The 17,312-nt window shown below is 42.6% G+C and overlaps 7 protein-coding genes across 7 annotated transcripts; 2 read left to right on the top strand and 5 right to left on the bottom strand.

Moving 5' to 3' along the window:
• Positions 1-230: 230 nt before the first annotated feature.
• SS1G_04768 (hypothetical protein) lies at positions 231-1,088 on the bottom strand (the record flags this gene model as incomplete). The annotated part of the gene is made up of 2 exons (XM_001594910.1): positions 231-269; positions 318-1,088. 2 exons carry the CDS (start codon positions 1,086-1,088, stop codon positions 231-233), a joined length of 810 nt encoding a protein of 269 aa, XP_001594960.1.
• A 597-nt stretch (positions 1,089-1,685) lies between these two features.
• Positions 1,686-3,075, top strand: SS1G_04767 (hypothetical protein; the record flags this gene model as incomplete). The annotated part of the gene is made up of 2 exons (XM_001594909.1): positions 1,686-2,121; positions 2,171-3,075. The coding sequence occupies 2 exons, from the start codon at positions 1,686-1,688 to the stop codon at positions 3,073-3,075; spliced, it is 1,341 nt and encodes a 446-aa protein (XP_001594959.1).
• A 226-nt stretch (positions 3,076-3,301) lies between these two features.
• On the bottom strand, positions 3,302-4,182 carry SS1G_04766 (predicted protein; the record flags this gene model as incomplete). Its single annotated transcript, XM_001594908.1, has 4 exons — positions 3,302-3,355; positions 3,434-3,490; positions 3,522-3,704; positions 3,841-4,182. The coding sequence occupies 4 exons, from the start codon at positions 4,180-4,182 to the stop codon at positions 3,302-3,304; spliced, it is 636 nt and encodes a 211-aa protein (XP_001594958.1).
• A 1,190-nt stretch (positions 4,183-5,372) lies between these two features.
• SS1G_04765 (hypothetical protein) lies at positions 5,373-7,168 on the bottom strand (the record flags this gene model as incomplete). Its single annotated transcript, XM_001594907.1, has 3 exons — positions 5,373-5,533; positions 5,649-6,989; positions 7,141-7,168. 3 exons carry the CDS (start codon positions 7,166-7,168, stop codon positions 5,373-5,375), a joined length of 1,530 nt encoding a protein of 509 aa, XP_001594957.1.
• A 1,410-nt stretch (positions 7,169-8,578) lies between these two features.
• Positions 8,579-11,575, bottom strand: SS1G_04764 (hypothetical protein; the record flags this gene model as incomplete). Its single annotated transcript, XM_001594906.1, has 1 exon — positions 8,579-11,575. The coding sequence occupies one exon, from the start codon at positions 11,573-11,575 to the stop codon at positions 8,579-8,581; it is 2,997 nt and encodes a 998-aa protein (XP_001594956.1).
• A 2,010-nt stretch (positions 11,576-13,585) lies between these two features.
• SS1G_04763 (hypothetical protein) lies at positions 13,586-15,585 on the top strand (the record flags this gene model as incomplete). Its single annotated transcript, XM_001594905.1, has 7 exons — positions 13,586-13,599; positions 13,678-13,706; positions 13,853-13,975; positions 14,027-14,511; positions 14,561-14,870; positions 14,925-15,350; positions 15,563-15,585. 7 exons carry the CDS (start codon positions 13,586-13,588, stop codon positions 15,583-15,585), a joined length of 1,410 nt encoding a protein of 469 aa, XP_001594955.1.
• A 1,498-nt stretch (positions 15,586-17,083) lies between these two features.
• On the bottom strand, positions 17,084-17,300 carry SS1G_04762 (hypothetical protein; the record flags this gene model as incomplete). Its single annotated transcript, XM_001594904.1, has 2 exons — positions 17,084-17,214; positions 17,270-17,300. 2 exons carry the CDS (start codon positions 17,298-17,300, stop codon positions 17,084-17,086), a joined length of 162 nt encoding a protein of 53 aa, XP_001594954.1.
• Between the last annotated feature and the right edge of the window lie 12 nt (positions 17,301-17,312).

Raw genomic sequence — 17,312 nt, 5'->3', positions numbered from 1 at the left:
TGCTTTGGGGTATCATATCTTTTTGTATTCTAAATATACCAACCAGAAGTTCAAAGCATTTTCTCCTTGACAACATCTATAATCCAAGACCAAGTTAGATCTAAGCTCCTCCTCAGATGCACTTATTAGGATGCATCTAATATTTTACCAAACATCATAGTATAGGTAGAACATAAGATGCCGATGTAATAGCAGAATGATAGTTCTCTGAATTTTTCGCTCTAATGATATTACCAGCCCTTTTTCATAGCAAGTTGAAATTTGTATGCCTAGGGAGTATTAGCAAACAATCCAAATCCTGAGAAGATCATACGCACCCAAGTAGTGAAATCGTCTTTTTGTCCCTCCCAATTCTTGATCAGTAATTCAACTGTAGCAAAGCCTGTAAACCAAGTCTCATCCATGAGCTTATCAATTGCAGCACTATCCAAATCATAGAACGCACTTGCTAAATCATCCGTGAGGTTTGTAATCTTCTTCATCCTTACAAGTACCTCATCTAAGCACTCCACTATACCTGGATCTTCGGAGGATTTCTCCTTCAGTTGTGTAGGCAACTCGGGATGCGGTAGATGAGGAAGTGTCTTTAACCTTCTCTTCTCGACTGCTTGGTACATTAGAATTATGAGTCTTAATCTTTTCGTTGACGACTCGAGCTTTTCACGAATCTTTTCCGGGTCGTCCTTGGGTATATGTGATTGGGATCCAAAAAGATCATCCACAATATCTTGAGGATCTTTCTTCTCGTCATCTTCATCCCCACTATTCTCATCCTCATCATCGTCATCGTCATCTGATTCCTCCTCCGCCCATGCTTGCAACTCTTCGAGCGCATCCTTGACTAAATCTCGATATTCTTCTGCTTTCTTCATAGCCAATCCTGCTACACCTAAAGTCTTCAGCCCTATGACAGAATCACAGGCATCCCATACAACACCTGTTGAAGCCAAACTACCCTTCCCACTCGATTTACCTGTCCCATTCTTCTTATCGTCGCTCAGGATTTTCCCATCCAGAGGAATTGCGTTGATGAGAGTTGACAACTCCGTCAAGACCTTCTTCACTCTCCATTGTAGTTCCTCACTCATAGCCTTCGTATATTTCGCTGCGTTGCAAATTTCGACGGCAGATGCCAGGCCTGGTAAAGGCCCAGCCACAAGTTCCCGCAACACTTTATTGATTGCCGACGCCGTAAATGGTTTATTGATAATCAAAAGAGACAGCTTTGTCGAATGCGCCTTTATGAGACTCGCTGAATCATGGGCAAGGTCGATAGCGTTGACGTCTGCATGCTTAGATTGCTCTGTCTCTTCGGAAGATGACCCCTCCTTGACATCTTCCGGAGCTTTCGCGGGGGCTTGTAGCTGTTGTATTAAATTTTTGATAGTTTCGACCGTCGACTTCAGAATAGCCAAGTCATCGCTGGCCTTCTTTTCGGTGTCTACCATAATGTTGATGTTATGGTGTAAGACTAACGGTTATGACGCTGAGAAATCTGAAGCCTGAAAACTATTTTCTTAGTGGGGGTTTCTGCGTGACTTCTGTAGTGCGACGCGACATCCACCCTCGCAAATGCATCATCAATAAATTGAAGCTTCAAAAAGCTACCAACACTCACTTCAATTATCATCGCCATAATAATGTGCTGACCTTTCCTAGTCCAAATTTGGACGAGGTAAAAACAAATGTCTACAAATCGAAAAGCAGCTGCTGCTGCTCAAGCACCTTCAACTAGAACTTTGGTTGTTGACAATGGAGCTTACACCATCAAGGCCGGTTTCTCCTCTCCAGAATCCACAGATTCGCCGCGAATTATACCTAACTGTATCGCCCGCGACCGCGAAAAGAAAGTTTACATTGGATCGCAGTTGGACAACTGTAAGGATTTTGGAGACATCGTTTTTCGTAGACCTGTTGAAAAAGGGTATTTGGTGAACTGGGAAGCAGAAAAAGAGATATGGGAGCACGAATTCTTTGACAAAAAAGCACCGCTGCATTGCGATCCACGAGAGACAGGACTAATATTGACAGAGGCCCCTAATGCGCTACCGGCTCTGCAGACAAACTGTGATCAAATGGTGTTTGAGGAATTCGGTTTTGCTAACTACTATCGATGCCCTGGTATGTAATACTATGCTTTGTCTGTGGATTAGCATTAACGAATATCCAGGTCCAATACTCAATGCGTATAATGATATTCAAGGAATATTCAAAGGGCCAGCTCGAGATCCATCACAGCCCCTCCTACCTGCCGAAATAATTCTTCTCATCGATGCCGGATATTCTCATACGACCATCACGCCTGTTCTACAAGGTCGCCCTCTACAATCAGCGATCCGGAGATTAGACGTGGGAGGCAAGCTCATGACAAATTACTTGACACGGTTAATATCTCTCCGGCAGTATGACATGCGTAATGATACCTATTTGGTCAACGAGATCAAGGAAGCATGTTGTTATGTCTCAAGGGACTTCAATGGCGATATGGAGAAAACATGGAAAGGAACCAGAGGAGACCGCAGAGAAATTTTTGAGACAGGTGGTGGAATAGCGAAAGATTACGTTCTCCCTGATTATCATAACCGATCTCAAGGTTTCGTGCGCGACCATGATCCATTACAAGCAGGGAAATTAAAACAGTTGACGAAAGGGAAGATGGCGGAAGCTGCGGAAGATATTTTGACGTTGAGAAACGAACGATTCACGGTTCCGGAATTACTTTTTAATCCTTCGGATATTGGTATGCGACAATCAGGCATAGCTCAATTAGTCATGGAAAGTCTTTCTTCCTTACCCATGGGTCTATGGCCAGCTCTCCTCGCAAATATCATTGTCGTAGGAGGCAGCTCAAAGATAGAAGGATTCATTTTGAGGCTTCAGCTTGAGATCAAGGCACTTGCACCAGCAGAATGTTACGTCCGTTGTGCGAGACCAGAACATCCGATTATCAGCACTTGGAATGGTGGGGCAGAATTGGCGAAACATCCAGATGTCTTGAAGAAGTTATCAGTAACGAAGCAAGAGTATGACGAATTTGGAAGCGCTTGGGTCGCAAAGAAGTTTGGAGGCAAATAAGCGCATGTGAATTCATGATATTCTCGAATGCACAACTTCAAGCATTATTTCCTCGTCTGATCAACCTTGACAGCCAGTGTCAGACTCTGCGTGGTTACTACGGATATATTGCACCAAGACGAGTAGGGACGATGTTAAACATACTTTGCACGGTTGTTATATCAAGTCGCTACATAGTTTCCTCCAAGCAATAATCCACAACCCTAGCTTTTGTTGTCTTTCCCAATCACCAAACGACAGCGACGCCATATTGTGTTGTACATCCAATCATCGAACGCCACTATAATATAACACTAAATAAGACATTTGGTGCGAACCCTAGCAATTTTACTGAGTCGTTAGAGGGTCAATAACTTACAGTTGAGAGAGCGCTAGATTCAGTGTCACATTTTCCCTCTGCAAGCTGCCAGGCACGCTGCAGATCCAATTATACTGCCAGTGCCTACTTCTGGTATAGGAGGCAGGTTGAACCCTCCTATCGGATTACCAAAAGCAGCTGTCATTACATTCTTTGGCAGTTGTGCAAACCCATTAAGAATATTCTGTGTCCCTGCATCCTCCGAATTCAGCGCCGACACAAGAGTAGCTTTGGTACAACCTTGATTCCATTTAGCATTGATAATCTTAGCCTATGAGGACGTACAGTACCTATATTTTGCATACTATGAATACTGCCCCTCGGAAAGATTGTCATCTGCCATGGTCTCAGCGTTTGATTAACGAGCTTCGCCCCATTCTCCTCAATCATCCACGTCTGTGTCACACCCTCAACTGCCACCACAAATTCGTCCCACGCGGATGGTAGTGAGGAGGTAACATTCCACATGGGCCCAAATTTATCAACGCCATCGTCATGCCGTAATTAGTTGAAGCAGGAAATGTAGCAGCATCAGCGTTGACGACAGCGCCTGGCGTGTAGGTGTAGTGAGGTTGCGTTGTGAAATCGAAGAACCAAGTCAGGTTGTTATTCAACGGAAGATTCATTTTGTCAAGCTGGCTAGAAGCAACTTTGATCTCAGCATCGAGAATGGAATTTACTGTTACATCGATGCAACAGATTGAAGTAACGAGGTTGCCCAGACAGACAAGTGCGAGTTTGAGGAGCATGGTGATTATGAGAAAGTAGAGCAACCGATCCTACTTGACTGGATCCTCTCGGAGATTTCAACGGCAATCTGCAGATGAATGGCAGATACAAATGCAGTACTGTAAAAGATGCTGCAGTGAAACTTTCATCAGGAATATCCCAGGGCCTTTATACATGACCCAGTCATCCGGTCATTACTCAATAACATAACTGAAACAAAAAGATACAGATAGGAACGCCAACGAGTGAGCCATTTTTCCACGTTTCGTCACCAAGCCTTCATTTCTACCGCCTTCTTTTTGTACTTAGTTGTGGTGCATGAGGATAGGAGCAGAAAGTCAATATTCTATATATCTAATTTGCCACTGCTGAATGTAAGAACTTGAAATGGTACGATAGCTGTTAATGATGGAACGAGAGAACGCGAGTTACATTACTAGATAGCTTGTCATCCTATCTTGAGTTTTTCCCTCCATTCCAGCTTGTGATGAGCTGAGAGTATATATATATATATGTGACCCTATACCTATCTATATATGAATGAATAAATAAATAATATATATATATATATTTTTTTTTTCAAATAAAAATATACTCATAAAATAAATGAATAAATAAGTCCTAGGTACTCACAATTTACCCTCCCTCCCTATTTTGCTTTTCCGTAATCCATACGTACCTACTGCTTCATTAATATTGTAAGATCTCAAGACTTAAACATCTTACTTTCCTCTCAGTAGGCAGTTATAACTTATATCTATCTAGTTATCTCATGGTTAATTACTGTATTTTCTAGATTTATACGTAGTATTCAAACTTGAAGGATCTATGTAGTACTACCTAGATATAGATTAACTACTCTTTTGTTATTATTAATATTAGCTTGTTTAGGTACCTATTCAATTCATTCCTATCTTTCAAAATTTCTTTCTTTCCTATTAATCCTGTAAGATTACTTACTACTATATAAACTAACCTTGTACGATAACATTTCAAACCAATCAAAAGAAACAGACAGACAAACAGACAAAACACACACACACACAATCTAAGCACTTATTAAACTTGATGATACACTAATTATTGAATCGTACCTAATACGAGAAGATAAACATAAACTTATCTATTAACTCATCTATCCAAATACACATTACCATACATTACATACATCCCACCCATCAACCCAATACTCACATTCCCACCTTCTAAATTACAAATTCGCCTTTACCCACAATCCCAATTTTTCCAATCCGGGATGTCCATCATATAAATCTCTTTCGACCGCTCTGGCATTGATATGTTTAGGACCCAATTCACTGATCTTCTCTACACCTAGAAGTCTCATACAAGTTTCCATTTCGGATTTGAGGACTAGTGGATTGGATGTGTTAGTAAATTTCTCAATTGTTGTTGTTTTTCTAGTCATTTTTTAAGATAAGGAGAGTGGGAGTACTGCATGAAATTTAGAAAATCGGATATGACTTACTTTCGAAAGTTCTCTCTACACCCTCTGGACCACCAGCTCCGAGACCAAATAATGCAGCTCTGCCGACTCCAACGGCTTTAGCTCCTAGACAGAGAGCTTTCACTACATCTGTACCTCGCTTGATACCTCCATCGACCCAGACTTCTATCCTACTAAGAACTTCCGGACAGTACTTCTGAATCTCCATGAGTGTGTGGATAGCCGGTGGCGCTGTATCTAAAGCTCTTCCACCATGATTCGAAAGAATAATGCCTTTAATTTGTGGTGCATATTGAGATGCTAGATATGCATCCTCATGAGTTTGAATACCCTTCAACACAATTGGTAATTTAGTATGTTGAGCCAACCACGGCAATGTATTTTTCCAGGTCAAATCCGCAGCTGTTCCCATGAACAATTGTTTTCCCACTCCACCTTTACCAGCTGGGGGGCTGTTATCTTCCAATTTCTCCTTTGCCTTTACTGATGATGAAACAGGTAAATTGGCTCCTACATCCTTCTGTCTCTCATCATGTTCTCTCTTGCCTGGCACTGGTGCATCCAACGTCAAAACGATAAACTTATACTTATCACTCATTGCATTAATTCTCTGCAACATAGCCTCACTCTTCTTCCTCTCATTCTGCACATACAACTGCCAACCAAAAATCTGTCCCGGAAGTGAACCCTCTACAATTTGTTCCGGAGTCATACTCGCATTATTGGAGACAATCTGCACAGCTCCAAAGCTCGAAATTCCCTTTCCAATCCCTTGTTCGCCAGCTGGATGCGCCAATCTAGCCATTGCCGCCGGGGATACAAAAATGGGTAACCCGACTTCTTGTCCCAAGATCGTGGTTGAAGAATCACATTTCGTGCAATCGACAAAGACTCGTGGTCGAAGGAGAATCCGTCGATACACGGCATTATTGAAACTTTTCGACCAGAGATCATCAGCCGCCGAGTAATAATACGCCCAGCATTTACTCGACATTTTCTTCGTGGCCAACTGTTCAATCTCGTCTAGATTCAATAGGGTCTTTACATCGGTATTTATATCAATCGCATCTTCGTCCTCGATTTTTTGACTCGCATCTTCAACAGGAGAACTCTTTTTCTTCTCTTCAACCGGTTCTCTTAGTTCTGAAGCGTCAATCTTGCCGATTGTTTTGGAGGCATCGAGATTCTCTTCTAAAGTTCCAGGCGGATGAATCATTTCGAATTCCTCGGTAGCGTCTATGTTACCAGCAAGACTTAAAACAATCTTGGATCCGCCGGGATGGTTGGGAAGGAATTCCGTTACATCGTAGATGGTTGAATTGATGCATACCCAGCATGACTCGAGAGTATTATGGGATGCGACTATCGTTGTATATTAGTTTATTGGAATAGATGATGACAATGAGTAAAATGCGATGATCAATTGACGTTTGCGGAAGTGCAAATCAAGCATTGGTAAAAGATATAGAGAAGTAGAGATGAGATGAGACAAGATGCAGCAAAAACCCCATACCTTCCGAACCCTTAAACGTCTTTGTCATTTTCACTCAACCTTGAGAATTTCCTACTCCAATTGACCGATCAAACCAATCAAGCAATAGAATACAGAGATCCAATCCGTATATCCTCAAAGAACCTGTAAATTAAAGTAAAGTAAGACTACCAGTACTCGAGCATCAAATCCAGCGAAATAGATAAGAAATAAGCAAATCAAAACACAAAATACCTAGGAAGTAAAGTGTAAAGGAGAGAGAAATGTACAAGAAACTTCACTAGTACCACTTCCCACTTCACACTTCACACTTCACACTTCACCCCAAATACCAACCAGCGACTTCGGCACGCATTAAACCGGAAACCACAAATGATTCTATCTAGTACCTAATGCAAAGTACCTAGTCACTACCTAGTGAAAGTACCCCCACAAAGCTGGGGTTTAAAGTCAAACGGAGAGAAAAAGTGACGAATGTGATCCACTTTTTATCATGGTTTACTAGTTCACCGGTGGTTATCTACCGTACAGACTCCAGAGTATAGGAAATAGGAAATAAATCATCGAACGAATCATCGGATGGGATTAGTAATGTTTGGTGGGTATTAGCTTAGCTAGGTGCTATTACTACTAAGTAGGTAGGGGGTTTCTCTTTGATCGATCGTACCTAGATAATACAATATGATATATCTTGAATTTCAAGACAGGTCTAGGTTATATGATTTAGTAGAAAGGGTAAATAGATAAATAGGATAAGTAAGCAAGCAAGCAAGCAAGCAAACATACTCTTTCAATACCCACCTAGATATCAGATGAACGGGTTATACACCGACAGAATGTTTTAGGGTGATAAATAGATCAGGTACGAAATACATGGAGCTGACTGAAGCTGGAGTACCTAGGAAAGAAATGACTTAGCCATCACCTATTCACAATCACCTCATCTCATCTCACATCATTTGATTTCATCCTATCAGTTCGAGAGAACATATACATCTATGATTATAAATTAAAGGGTATCACAGTCTTTGCGTCGCTAAATAATCCTAATTTCACTATCATACAGGTAATGGTATCATTCTTCTTCGTTTACTTCACGCGGTCCTTCAACACCCTCCAAATTCCAATCCATCACATTCCATCGCATCGCATCGCATCGCATCGCTTTTCTATACTCTTCAAATATAAAATTAAAAAAAAGAAAAAGAAAAAAGAAAAAAAGAATCTTGTACCGGCACACGTTTCGATCATGCCATCCATTTAAACTCCTTCAATGCTCCATCCACATTGTGTATTCTACGGCATAAAAAAATTAAAGTCGCTAAAAGCATCGTGTTTCAAATGGTGTGATGAAGTAGAAAACGCCTACAAACCATGCTGTGTAAATCTTAAATCAAACGGTGGAACACCAACCCAATCAAAGTGCCTCAGCTACTCATAAATGTCGTTTCTCAAGGCTTCATGGTCTCCATGGCTTCTTGGGGTTACCTTTGCTATCAGTGGTAGATGTGCTGCTGCCTCTGTTTGGTGCGGGACTCTCCCGACCAGCCATTTCCGAGTTTCTACCTCTTGGGGTTGGCAAAAGACTAATCCTTCTGCTAGTAGCCAATGAACTAGCAGGTCTCCTGACTACCGGGCTGCTAGACCTAGCGTCATATGTATACGAAGGATGCATCGAGGAGCGACGATTGCCACCTATGAGATTGGACATGGATGATTTGCTACCAAGAAGACGGGGGTGGGAAGGTGAATTAACTGATAGTGTTTGTTGAGAGTATGGCCCTGGGGTAGAAGCGTCACGTCGTACGGTTCGCGAGGCCGGCCTATTCCCCGAAGGGGTCGTAGGCTCTTGGATGACTGGAGAGGCGGTACTTCCACGACCGAGTGGGCTTCGTAGAGGTAATTTAGACTCAGACGTGCTGGATCTAGTGGAACGATTCGAATTGGTAGAAGGTGGACGACGTTGATTAGGACTTGGAGTTGTGATACTGAGAGGTTTGTAACCATGTCCAATAAGTGTGTCATTGGTATTGGTGCTGCTGTTCCATCGAGGACGATTGTCAACGGGAGTGTTGGAAGGTCGGGGAAGTCGAGCTGTTGGAGTTGCTGAGCCTTGTCGGGAAGGAATAGGAGATGGAGATGCTCGACTGAAAGAACGTGGAGGTTGTCCAGCAGTTAGGTTCCTATTTGATCCAACTTGGGGTGAACTAGTTCTGCAAGTGGGACGCATCTTGCCATTTCTACCAGACGTCGTGGCGTCAAGCTTACTGCCTAAACCTGACATTATTACTGAAGATGCTGGTGAACTTCCTGGTGTGTCATTGCTGAAGCTTCCCAGGGTTGATCGATCATTTGAAACCATGCTTGAGATTGAATCCCTGAGCTGCTGATTTCTGTGATCTCCCTGGAGTTCTTCAAGTGTTGTGTCCAGTTCATTCATTTCGCCTTTTAATGAATCCCACTTCTGTTGCATGTCCGAGTGTAATCTCAAAATCTCGCCATTGACAGTGAGGCGGTCCTTAACCCCTTTCTCTATGATGGATAAAACTCGTTCAATGGCTGGACCGTAATGCACCTTCTTCGCTTCGTAACTCTCTATCTTCTTGCCCATTGTAGCTGGATTGTTCAGATGAACCCCATTGTCAAGAGATTCCTTCAACTTGGCACAACTTCTTTCGACTGATTCATACATCTTCTGTGCTTGTCTACCCGCACCGCGGAAGACGAGAACCCACCGATCCTCACCAAGTTCCCTTCGTAATGATTCGGCATCCTTTTCGAGAGACTTCCAACTTTTTTCCAAACCACCTCGGCGACTTTCCAGTTCATCGCAAGCCGTTGGAAAGATCGCTTCGGCTCTAGAATGAAACGTTGACAGTCTCATAGGTAAAAAGTCCAAAGAAGCTCTCAAAGGCTGCATTCGTGCAAATAATGCTAGTAGACTAGAGTCGTCTTGGGCCATTATCGGCGTCACTGGCGAATTCGGGCTCAAAGGGAAAGCTGGGGAGGAGGAAGACATGCCGAATCGATTGCCGATTTGTAATCTCGCCTTGGACCGGGGCGTTTCTTCCACAATGGTCTCAAGCTCCTTGATATCAACTCCGTCGCTATCGGCTTCTGCCAAGGACTTGTGTCTCTTTTCCTCCATTTCAAAAACGAGACGCGCCAGAATATCCACCTCGTTGCCTATATCGCCCAATACTGTGTTCCACAACTCCTCCCATTCCATAGCAATCTCAACAGAGTTCTTTACCGCCTTCAGATTTCTCTTGATCTTTTCCCATTCCTCAAGTATACTTTCTACCTGTAGTACGACCTTTTGAAGTTCGTCTGCAGGTACCATAGCAATATCAGTCCGTTCTTGTAGTGATTCGATGGCTGAGACATAAACATTAATTAATTTTTCGAAACGTGTGATCGCATTATCAACTTCTTCTAGCCCTTCCCTACCACCAGCTGCAGCCCATTCCACATCGTCCTCTCCATCAAGGCCAGAGACAACGTCTGATGCCTTTGATATCCAACTCCTGATTTGTTCCGCAGCCCCCATTAATGCCTTTGAGGCGGATTTCGAGCTAGGAATTGCGGATATTTTTGTTGACAACGAGGCGGCATCTGGCAGTTGCAATGACGTCAATTGGGCAAGCTGACTTGCGAAAGACGCCCGCGACAGTGTGTATATTGACCCTGCCCGTTGATGACCGAAAGGATTGAAGTAGGATGAGACATCATTCGAGGATTCGCTGGGTGTTGTCGCGCTTGGCGGTGTATCTTTAGCTATGGGAGGTGGAGGTATTTCGTCGTCATGAACAGGAGGTGAAGGTATTTTGATTTCTTCGACAGGAGGTATCCTTCGCACAATATGCGCCTGCTTTATATCTGCCATCGTCTTTGTGCCATTTGCATTTGTATGTTCTGGTAATCGATACTTCTGAGAATCCATTCCTGTAAGGTCAACATTTGTTGTCATCTCCTGATTACGAAAGCTATCAGGCGAAGGTGTTGAATGTGTGGCACTGTCAGGGACTCGCGTGTCACTGATTGTGATCTCTCGAAGGTTTGTCTCTTTAAAGCTACCGCCAGTTATTTGAGGCGTCAAGAGACCGATACTGCCACTCCAAGCTCGACCTCGTCGGTGAATGTGCGAACTCGTCGAATTAGCGCGGTGGAGGTGGTCAAGTTGGCGAATTTGATCTTCAGGGATGCGCCCAATTCGTTCAGCTTGTGCCGTTGTCGTTGTTGAATTTGAATCGGGTTCCTTTCCAAAACCTAACGCTGCAAGTCGGGCGGCAAGACCAGGCGAGGGTTTTCGCACAGCCCGTGGTTTTCGTTCTGAATCTTTATCAGGCGTCGAAGGTGTAGAATCGTCGGATTGCTTTCCGGGACTCGAAATATACTCAGACCGGGGTCGCAAAAATGTATCGGATCGCGCAAACGCGTCTTTAAGCACTGTCATTGGAGTTGATTGTGTTATCTAGCTTTGAGAATTCATCGAAGTTCAATGGCGCAAAAGCGACTGTGGAATATCTCATCTCATTACATCGAACGAGATTGAGAAAATGTCAAGGTGGCGGTTTGAGAAAAAGAGGTTCAATGGGGAATTGTGAGCTTATTCTGAAGGGCTTTGCTTGGTTTTTGGTACTACCAAAGCAAAACCGTTAAGTTAAGGGGATCGACGGTCTAGTCTCGAAGCTTTTACCTTTGCAATTATTGTATGCGAAATGAGGTCTTATCAGTTTTGATTTGGTAAAAAGGCCCCGGAATTGTACAGTAGCATACAGAGTACGGGATTCTATTGGGGAGCGAAGTCTAAAAGAGGAGAAAGGAGAATTGAGAATGGGTAATGGATGATCTAGTAATGAGTGTATTTCACAATCAACAATTGACTGGAATTTGATGAAGATTACTTTTCAATGAAATTGGAAGGACAGAGAGGGAAGAGAAGAAATTTCAATTGGAGTTTGGAGTTTGGAGCGAGTGTTTAGGTGTTTAGGTGTTTGAGGTTTAGTTGGTGAGAATGTTTCGAAAGCATTCCTCTCATTTCAGCTGGATACGATACTAGGTAGGTAGATAGTAAGTAGGACGTATGTAGTAGGTAGGTACGTATTTTAATCAATATGGTATGAGGTCGTTGCACAAAAGGGATTGGCCCATCGAATGAAAATTATAAATGAGTTGGGGAGCCTCTTATTTTCCTTACCTATGAATGAGTTCATATCCAAGCAACTAACAACCTAGGTGCTTTTTCAATTCATTCATCAAACCAATAAAGTTATTACCTGCCTAGGTGGGTACTAGGTATTTACAAAGTAGTCGTTGATATCCATGACTACTCGTAGGTACGAGCGAGCACTTACGGAGGGAGTACTTGTTCACTATTGATCTACCTAATACTTTGGTTCCATGAACGTCTTCATCGAACCAGGAGAGCCTAGCTGTCTTTTAAGATGAAACATTACATGATGACTAAAATGCTATCATGCTAGCTTCGATTTTCGCAACAATGATTGTTTTTGAATCTTATCGTGTTTCGAGGATGCCAGAATCTAATCGTAGTTCCTAGATAGTGTATAAGATCGAAAATGAAAATCTTCCCAATCGCCTCATTTACTTCCCTGTCACATGATAGTGGAACGAAAACCCCTCGAGACCCAATCGACCTCCTATCGCATTCCACAAAGTCGGTGAAGTCGCAAAAGTTGATGAGGATGGATCATTGTCCCTGATTATCTTTCTTTCCCATTCGGGAATCTTTGCATCAACATGCATGAGAGAATAATAATCTGCAGATGTACATGCATATGTGTACGGAGTATACAGACTAACAGCACGGTTTATCCTAACAGTCGGAATATCTTCGGTTCTTGGCTTGTTTGCAACTTACAAGTATCATGACTTGTTGGCCATTGGCTACGGAAGAAATCTCTCCCACTCTAGCATCAGAAGCGTTCAATGAGAAAATACTAAGGGTTGAAACCAATCACACTCTCCCCTCAAGTGTTCATGATATTCAATGTATTGAAAGTTGATGCTGCAAGATAATAGATCCTAAGTCGTGCAGAGACTATCAAGCAGATGGAAAGATAAAATTTCTTCATTGAACCTTTCATATAGAAGGGCAAAGGGGACTATCCAAATACTATATATATGGAAAACTGGAGTTTGTAGAGTCAGCAGCCCTGGCTACTATGTACTTGTGCGGATAGGTACTAAAGGGTATCTCCGACGCCGCCGACTCCCCAGCATTACCAAACCCCCACCCTCTTACCCCAGTTCCCCACGTCTTCTTCCATCACAAGTTCAGTATATTATTGTAATAATACTTTATTACACGATACTGTAAATATTGGAAGACATCACTTTTCATCCATTGAGCTTCGACAATTGCAAATGCTGTTTACCACGAGGATTTCATACAGTGATGATACCCGTCACACGAGAATATCGAGGTTTCTGAAAGATTCCAATGTCAAGTCCTAGGTAATCTATCTCACCGCCGAATACAATAAAAGGCAGCTCAACATGTTCTATCGGAATGGGCTAATATGTGACTATTAGGGTTTCTGCAATTGAGCAGAACCACATTGGTAAGTGCATTAGAGAGTCTACAGCTCTCAATTCTCGCTATCCTGCAGCATAGGGGATTTTGGCTGAAAAGTCCGATTTTCAATACTTGATTTGGCATATCACTTCTTTCCAATTTTTAAATCCAATGTCTGACATGATTAAGTAGAAGACGGAAGTCTCCATACGAGCTCTTCTAACTCATTTGGAAACTTACGTTTTCGTCATGGTTCAAGTGCCCGTTACGATTCCGACTTCAAGGGTCAGGTATGGGTGAAAACATCGGGAAAAAGTAAGTAAAATCTGCCTTTCTGGCAATTATTCTCACTCATTTGTATTCTAGTATGCTCCGAGTTTGTCGATGAGGCTCCCGAATTAGATGAGATATATACAACAGTACTAAAACGTGAAAGCGAGCCCACATTAGAGTCAGTTGATCGGCGGAAGAAAACGCCTCAATCCGTTGTGTCGACAGAGTTGGTAGAATCAGCTCTTACCTCTCGTACCAAAGCACCTAGAGGTTCCTTCTCCAAGCATCAGGCAAAATCCCCGGTGAAGAGACGGAGACCAGATGATGGTGATTCAACCTCTTCAAATAAGAATACGAACGTCAAGTCATACCCAAGAAGGCCTGCAAAAACCAATGATTATCTCACCGAATCGAGCATATTTGATGGAACTATGCCACAGCGACCTGTAGGATCATACTTACCCACATTCTTCCCTCAAGCATTGAATGTTGGTGTTGAAGCCGTTGATGGGCTACAACAGTCGGAAATACAAGAAGCCTGTCTTTTGAGATATTTTGCAGATGAGTTGGCTTGCTTAGTACGTGTTTTTCTAACAAAAAGCGATTTTTACTTACGATTTCTTTCAGTTTGACCTCTGTGATCCTGAACGGCATTTTGCTTTAGTAGTCCCACAGCGAGCAAAACATTGTCCCGCACTTCTCAATGCTATTTATACAGCGTCCGCGAGACATCTTTGCCAACTTGTGCAATACAAGAAAAATGGCGTAGTCGAATACCACGGAAAACAGCTGCCCAACTTGCAAATGGAGACTGCTGTTGAATATCATAGCAAATGTATCGAGCATCTTGTATCTGTGTCAGATGATCTCGATGCCCTATATGATGAAAATCTGTTGGTGGCTTCTGTGATATTAAGGTTCTACGAGGAAATCGATGGTTTGCTCTTCCAACACAAGAATTTGATATCAATTGACTAATCACATATTGTAGCTCCTTTGAGTGGTGGAGATTGGGCGCAAAAGGGGACTCAAGTATTTATCACAGCTCAAGCATCAGGAGGTCTTGATAGCAGTCTTCGTAGAGCCGCTTTTCGGGTGGCGTATAGGCAAGAAGTTCATATGGCATTCATCAAGCAAAGGCCTTTTCATATGCCTTTGCAGTGCCACGAATATCGGTCTTTAGAATATGCAGAAGATTTCACCTGGGCTTATCGGACAATTGTTCATTGTGCCGATATATTGCAATACTGCTATGGCCACGGGAGTAAAACCAACAGTGATTATGATATGCTAGTTCAGTATCATGAAGGCTGGGAGAACTTGCGTCCACAATCCTTCGACGCATTGTACCAAAGAGGTGCCACTTGGAATACAAAGCAGGCCTTACCAGAGATATGGTATTTATCTGATTGTCATGGTAAGCTGTTCCAGATTACTTGAGAGAATGCGACGCTTACTATAGAGAATAGTCACCGCCCATCAACATATGGACATCTCCCAGATCCTACTCACAACCTACAATCCTCGAATACCAAGGCTGGGACCGGGTCATCGAGCAGCCAGCCAAAGGATAGAGGTATTCTCTCTCATTTACGACTTTGATTGCCCATACTAATTCATAATCTGTAGGCACAAATAAACACGATCGTTAAACGTCTTTGTGGTGTTGCAATATCAAATCATCGGTCGCCGCCTGCCATGAATACGGCATGTATGGCTATTTCCATGTGTAGGTCTTCCGACATCTCATCAGTAAACAAGAAAATTAATTAATGATGTTCTTTCACAGGCGGTGAACAGTTCACAAAAATAGAAGAACAAGAAAGCATTCTTGAAGTATTAAAATATACCGAGAAGCAGCATGCATGGCCAACCAAACACATTCAAGATAGATTGATAGAAGCTTGGAGATGCTCAGGAAAAGGTACATCAAGCCACGGCCAAGATATCATAGAAGATGATATGGTCACTGTTGATGGATGGCTATTATGATAGTGTATGATAGATGATAGATTTTGCTTTTTGTTACGAAAAACCAAGTCGTTTATTCTTTTGTCAAATTTCAAAATCACCACCAAGTTGAACCTTGGGCCTACCATATTATCAGATACTAAAACATTTGATATATGTTTTGAGACAAATTGAAACCTTTTCAAATATTACTCAGTCCTATGGTAAGATTATAGCCCACATATTTCGAATTCCTCGGATGCCTCGAGTGCCTGGGATTCGAAGACCATGTGCAGTATTCGGTGGTTGGGAGTTTTAAATGGATGATATCAGATGGACATCTAACACTAGCATAACCATAGGATCCACGGGTGATAGATTGATAGACTAACAGGTAAGCAGGGAGAGCCATTAATTACTAGGTAGGCAATAGGCAGGTACCCATCAAGGTGTCAATGAAGAGTGACACGCATTTGGAACTTGGAAGGTGCTGCATAGGTAGGTAGGTATCCATCAAGGTGTTGGTAATGGATGGGTGCTTAAGAGCTATAAAGTCGGGCATGTCGCTCTAGATAGATGTCTATCTGATCTTTTTCTTGTTGTTATATTACATTGTGATGATACTATGTGTGTGTTTTAATTCATATGTTATATTTGGCTCGATTGTCTGACTTTTACCCTCCATCTTCATCCATCCTCAACCTACTTTGGCTGACAAGCTTTGGGTATCATGAGCGAGGTTTGATGAATCACTATGGCGGTGGATAACATCAGCTTAGGTCCTTTCTAGTGTCTAAGCTTTGCTTCTACAGACCATCTTGTTCCGTTTAGCAACACCCTGAAGTTCTCAATCATGAGACATCTACACACTTCCTCCTTGGTCCTTCCACCTATTACGATTCCAGGAGACAGCTTCATATTACACAGCACAGCACAAACACCCAGTTACAATTCAGTTCATCCTGTCACGACCGAGTCAAATGGAAGATTACTGAAGCGAATGTAATGAATTCATCATAAGCCACCAACGAATATCAAGTCAAGTGTATTGCCATTCAGATACCCGTCCCTTGAAAAACAGCACAAGCAGTCAAAAAGATGGACATACACCCACTATCTCACCCCAAAGAAATATACATGCGACACCACCTCTAATCGAAAAATTTCATCACCATTCCAACCCATCAAGTGATATTGTATTCACGTCTTCGTGGTCTGCGCGTTACCGTATCGCTGTCTTAGTCGAGATAGCTGGTGATACGACGGGGTGACAGGAAGGTTAGATACATGTGGATTGATGTGAGGGGAGGGAATAGGTGAGGTTCTTAGTGCTGTGAGTAGCTGTTAACATCTATTCTTCCTCGATGGCGGCAAATATGAGCTTACCTTGTCCTTGCAGCAGGTGCAAGTCGAGCATTCAGATGCAGCA

The sequence above is a fragment of the Sclerotinia sclerotiorum genome, genomic scaffold, assembly GCF_000146945.2.
Source record: "Sclerotinia sclerotiorum 1980 UF-70 scaffold_5 genomic scaffold, whole genome shotgun sequence".
Classification (NCBI taxonomy): Eukaryota; Fungi; Ascomycota; class Leotiomycetes; order Helotiales; family Sclerotiniaceae; genus Sclerotinia; species Sclerotinia sclerotiorum.
This window is presented reverse-complemented; position numbering and strand designations above follow the sequence as displayed.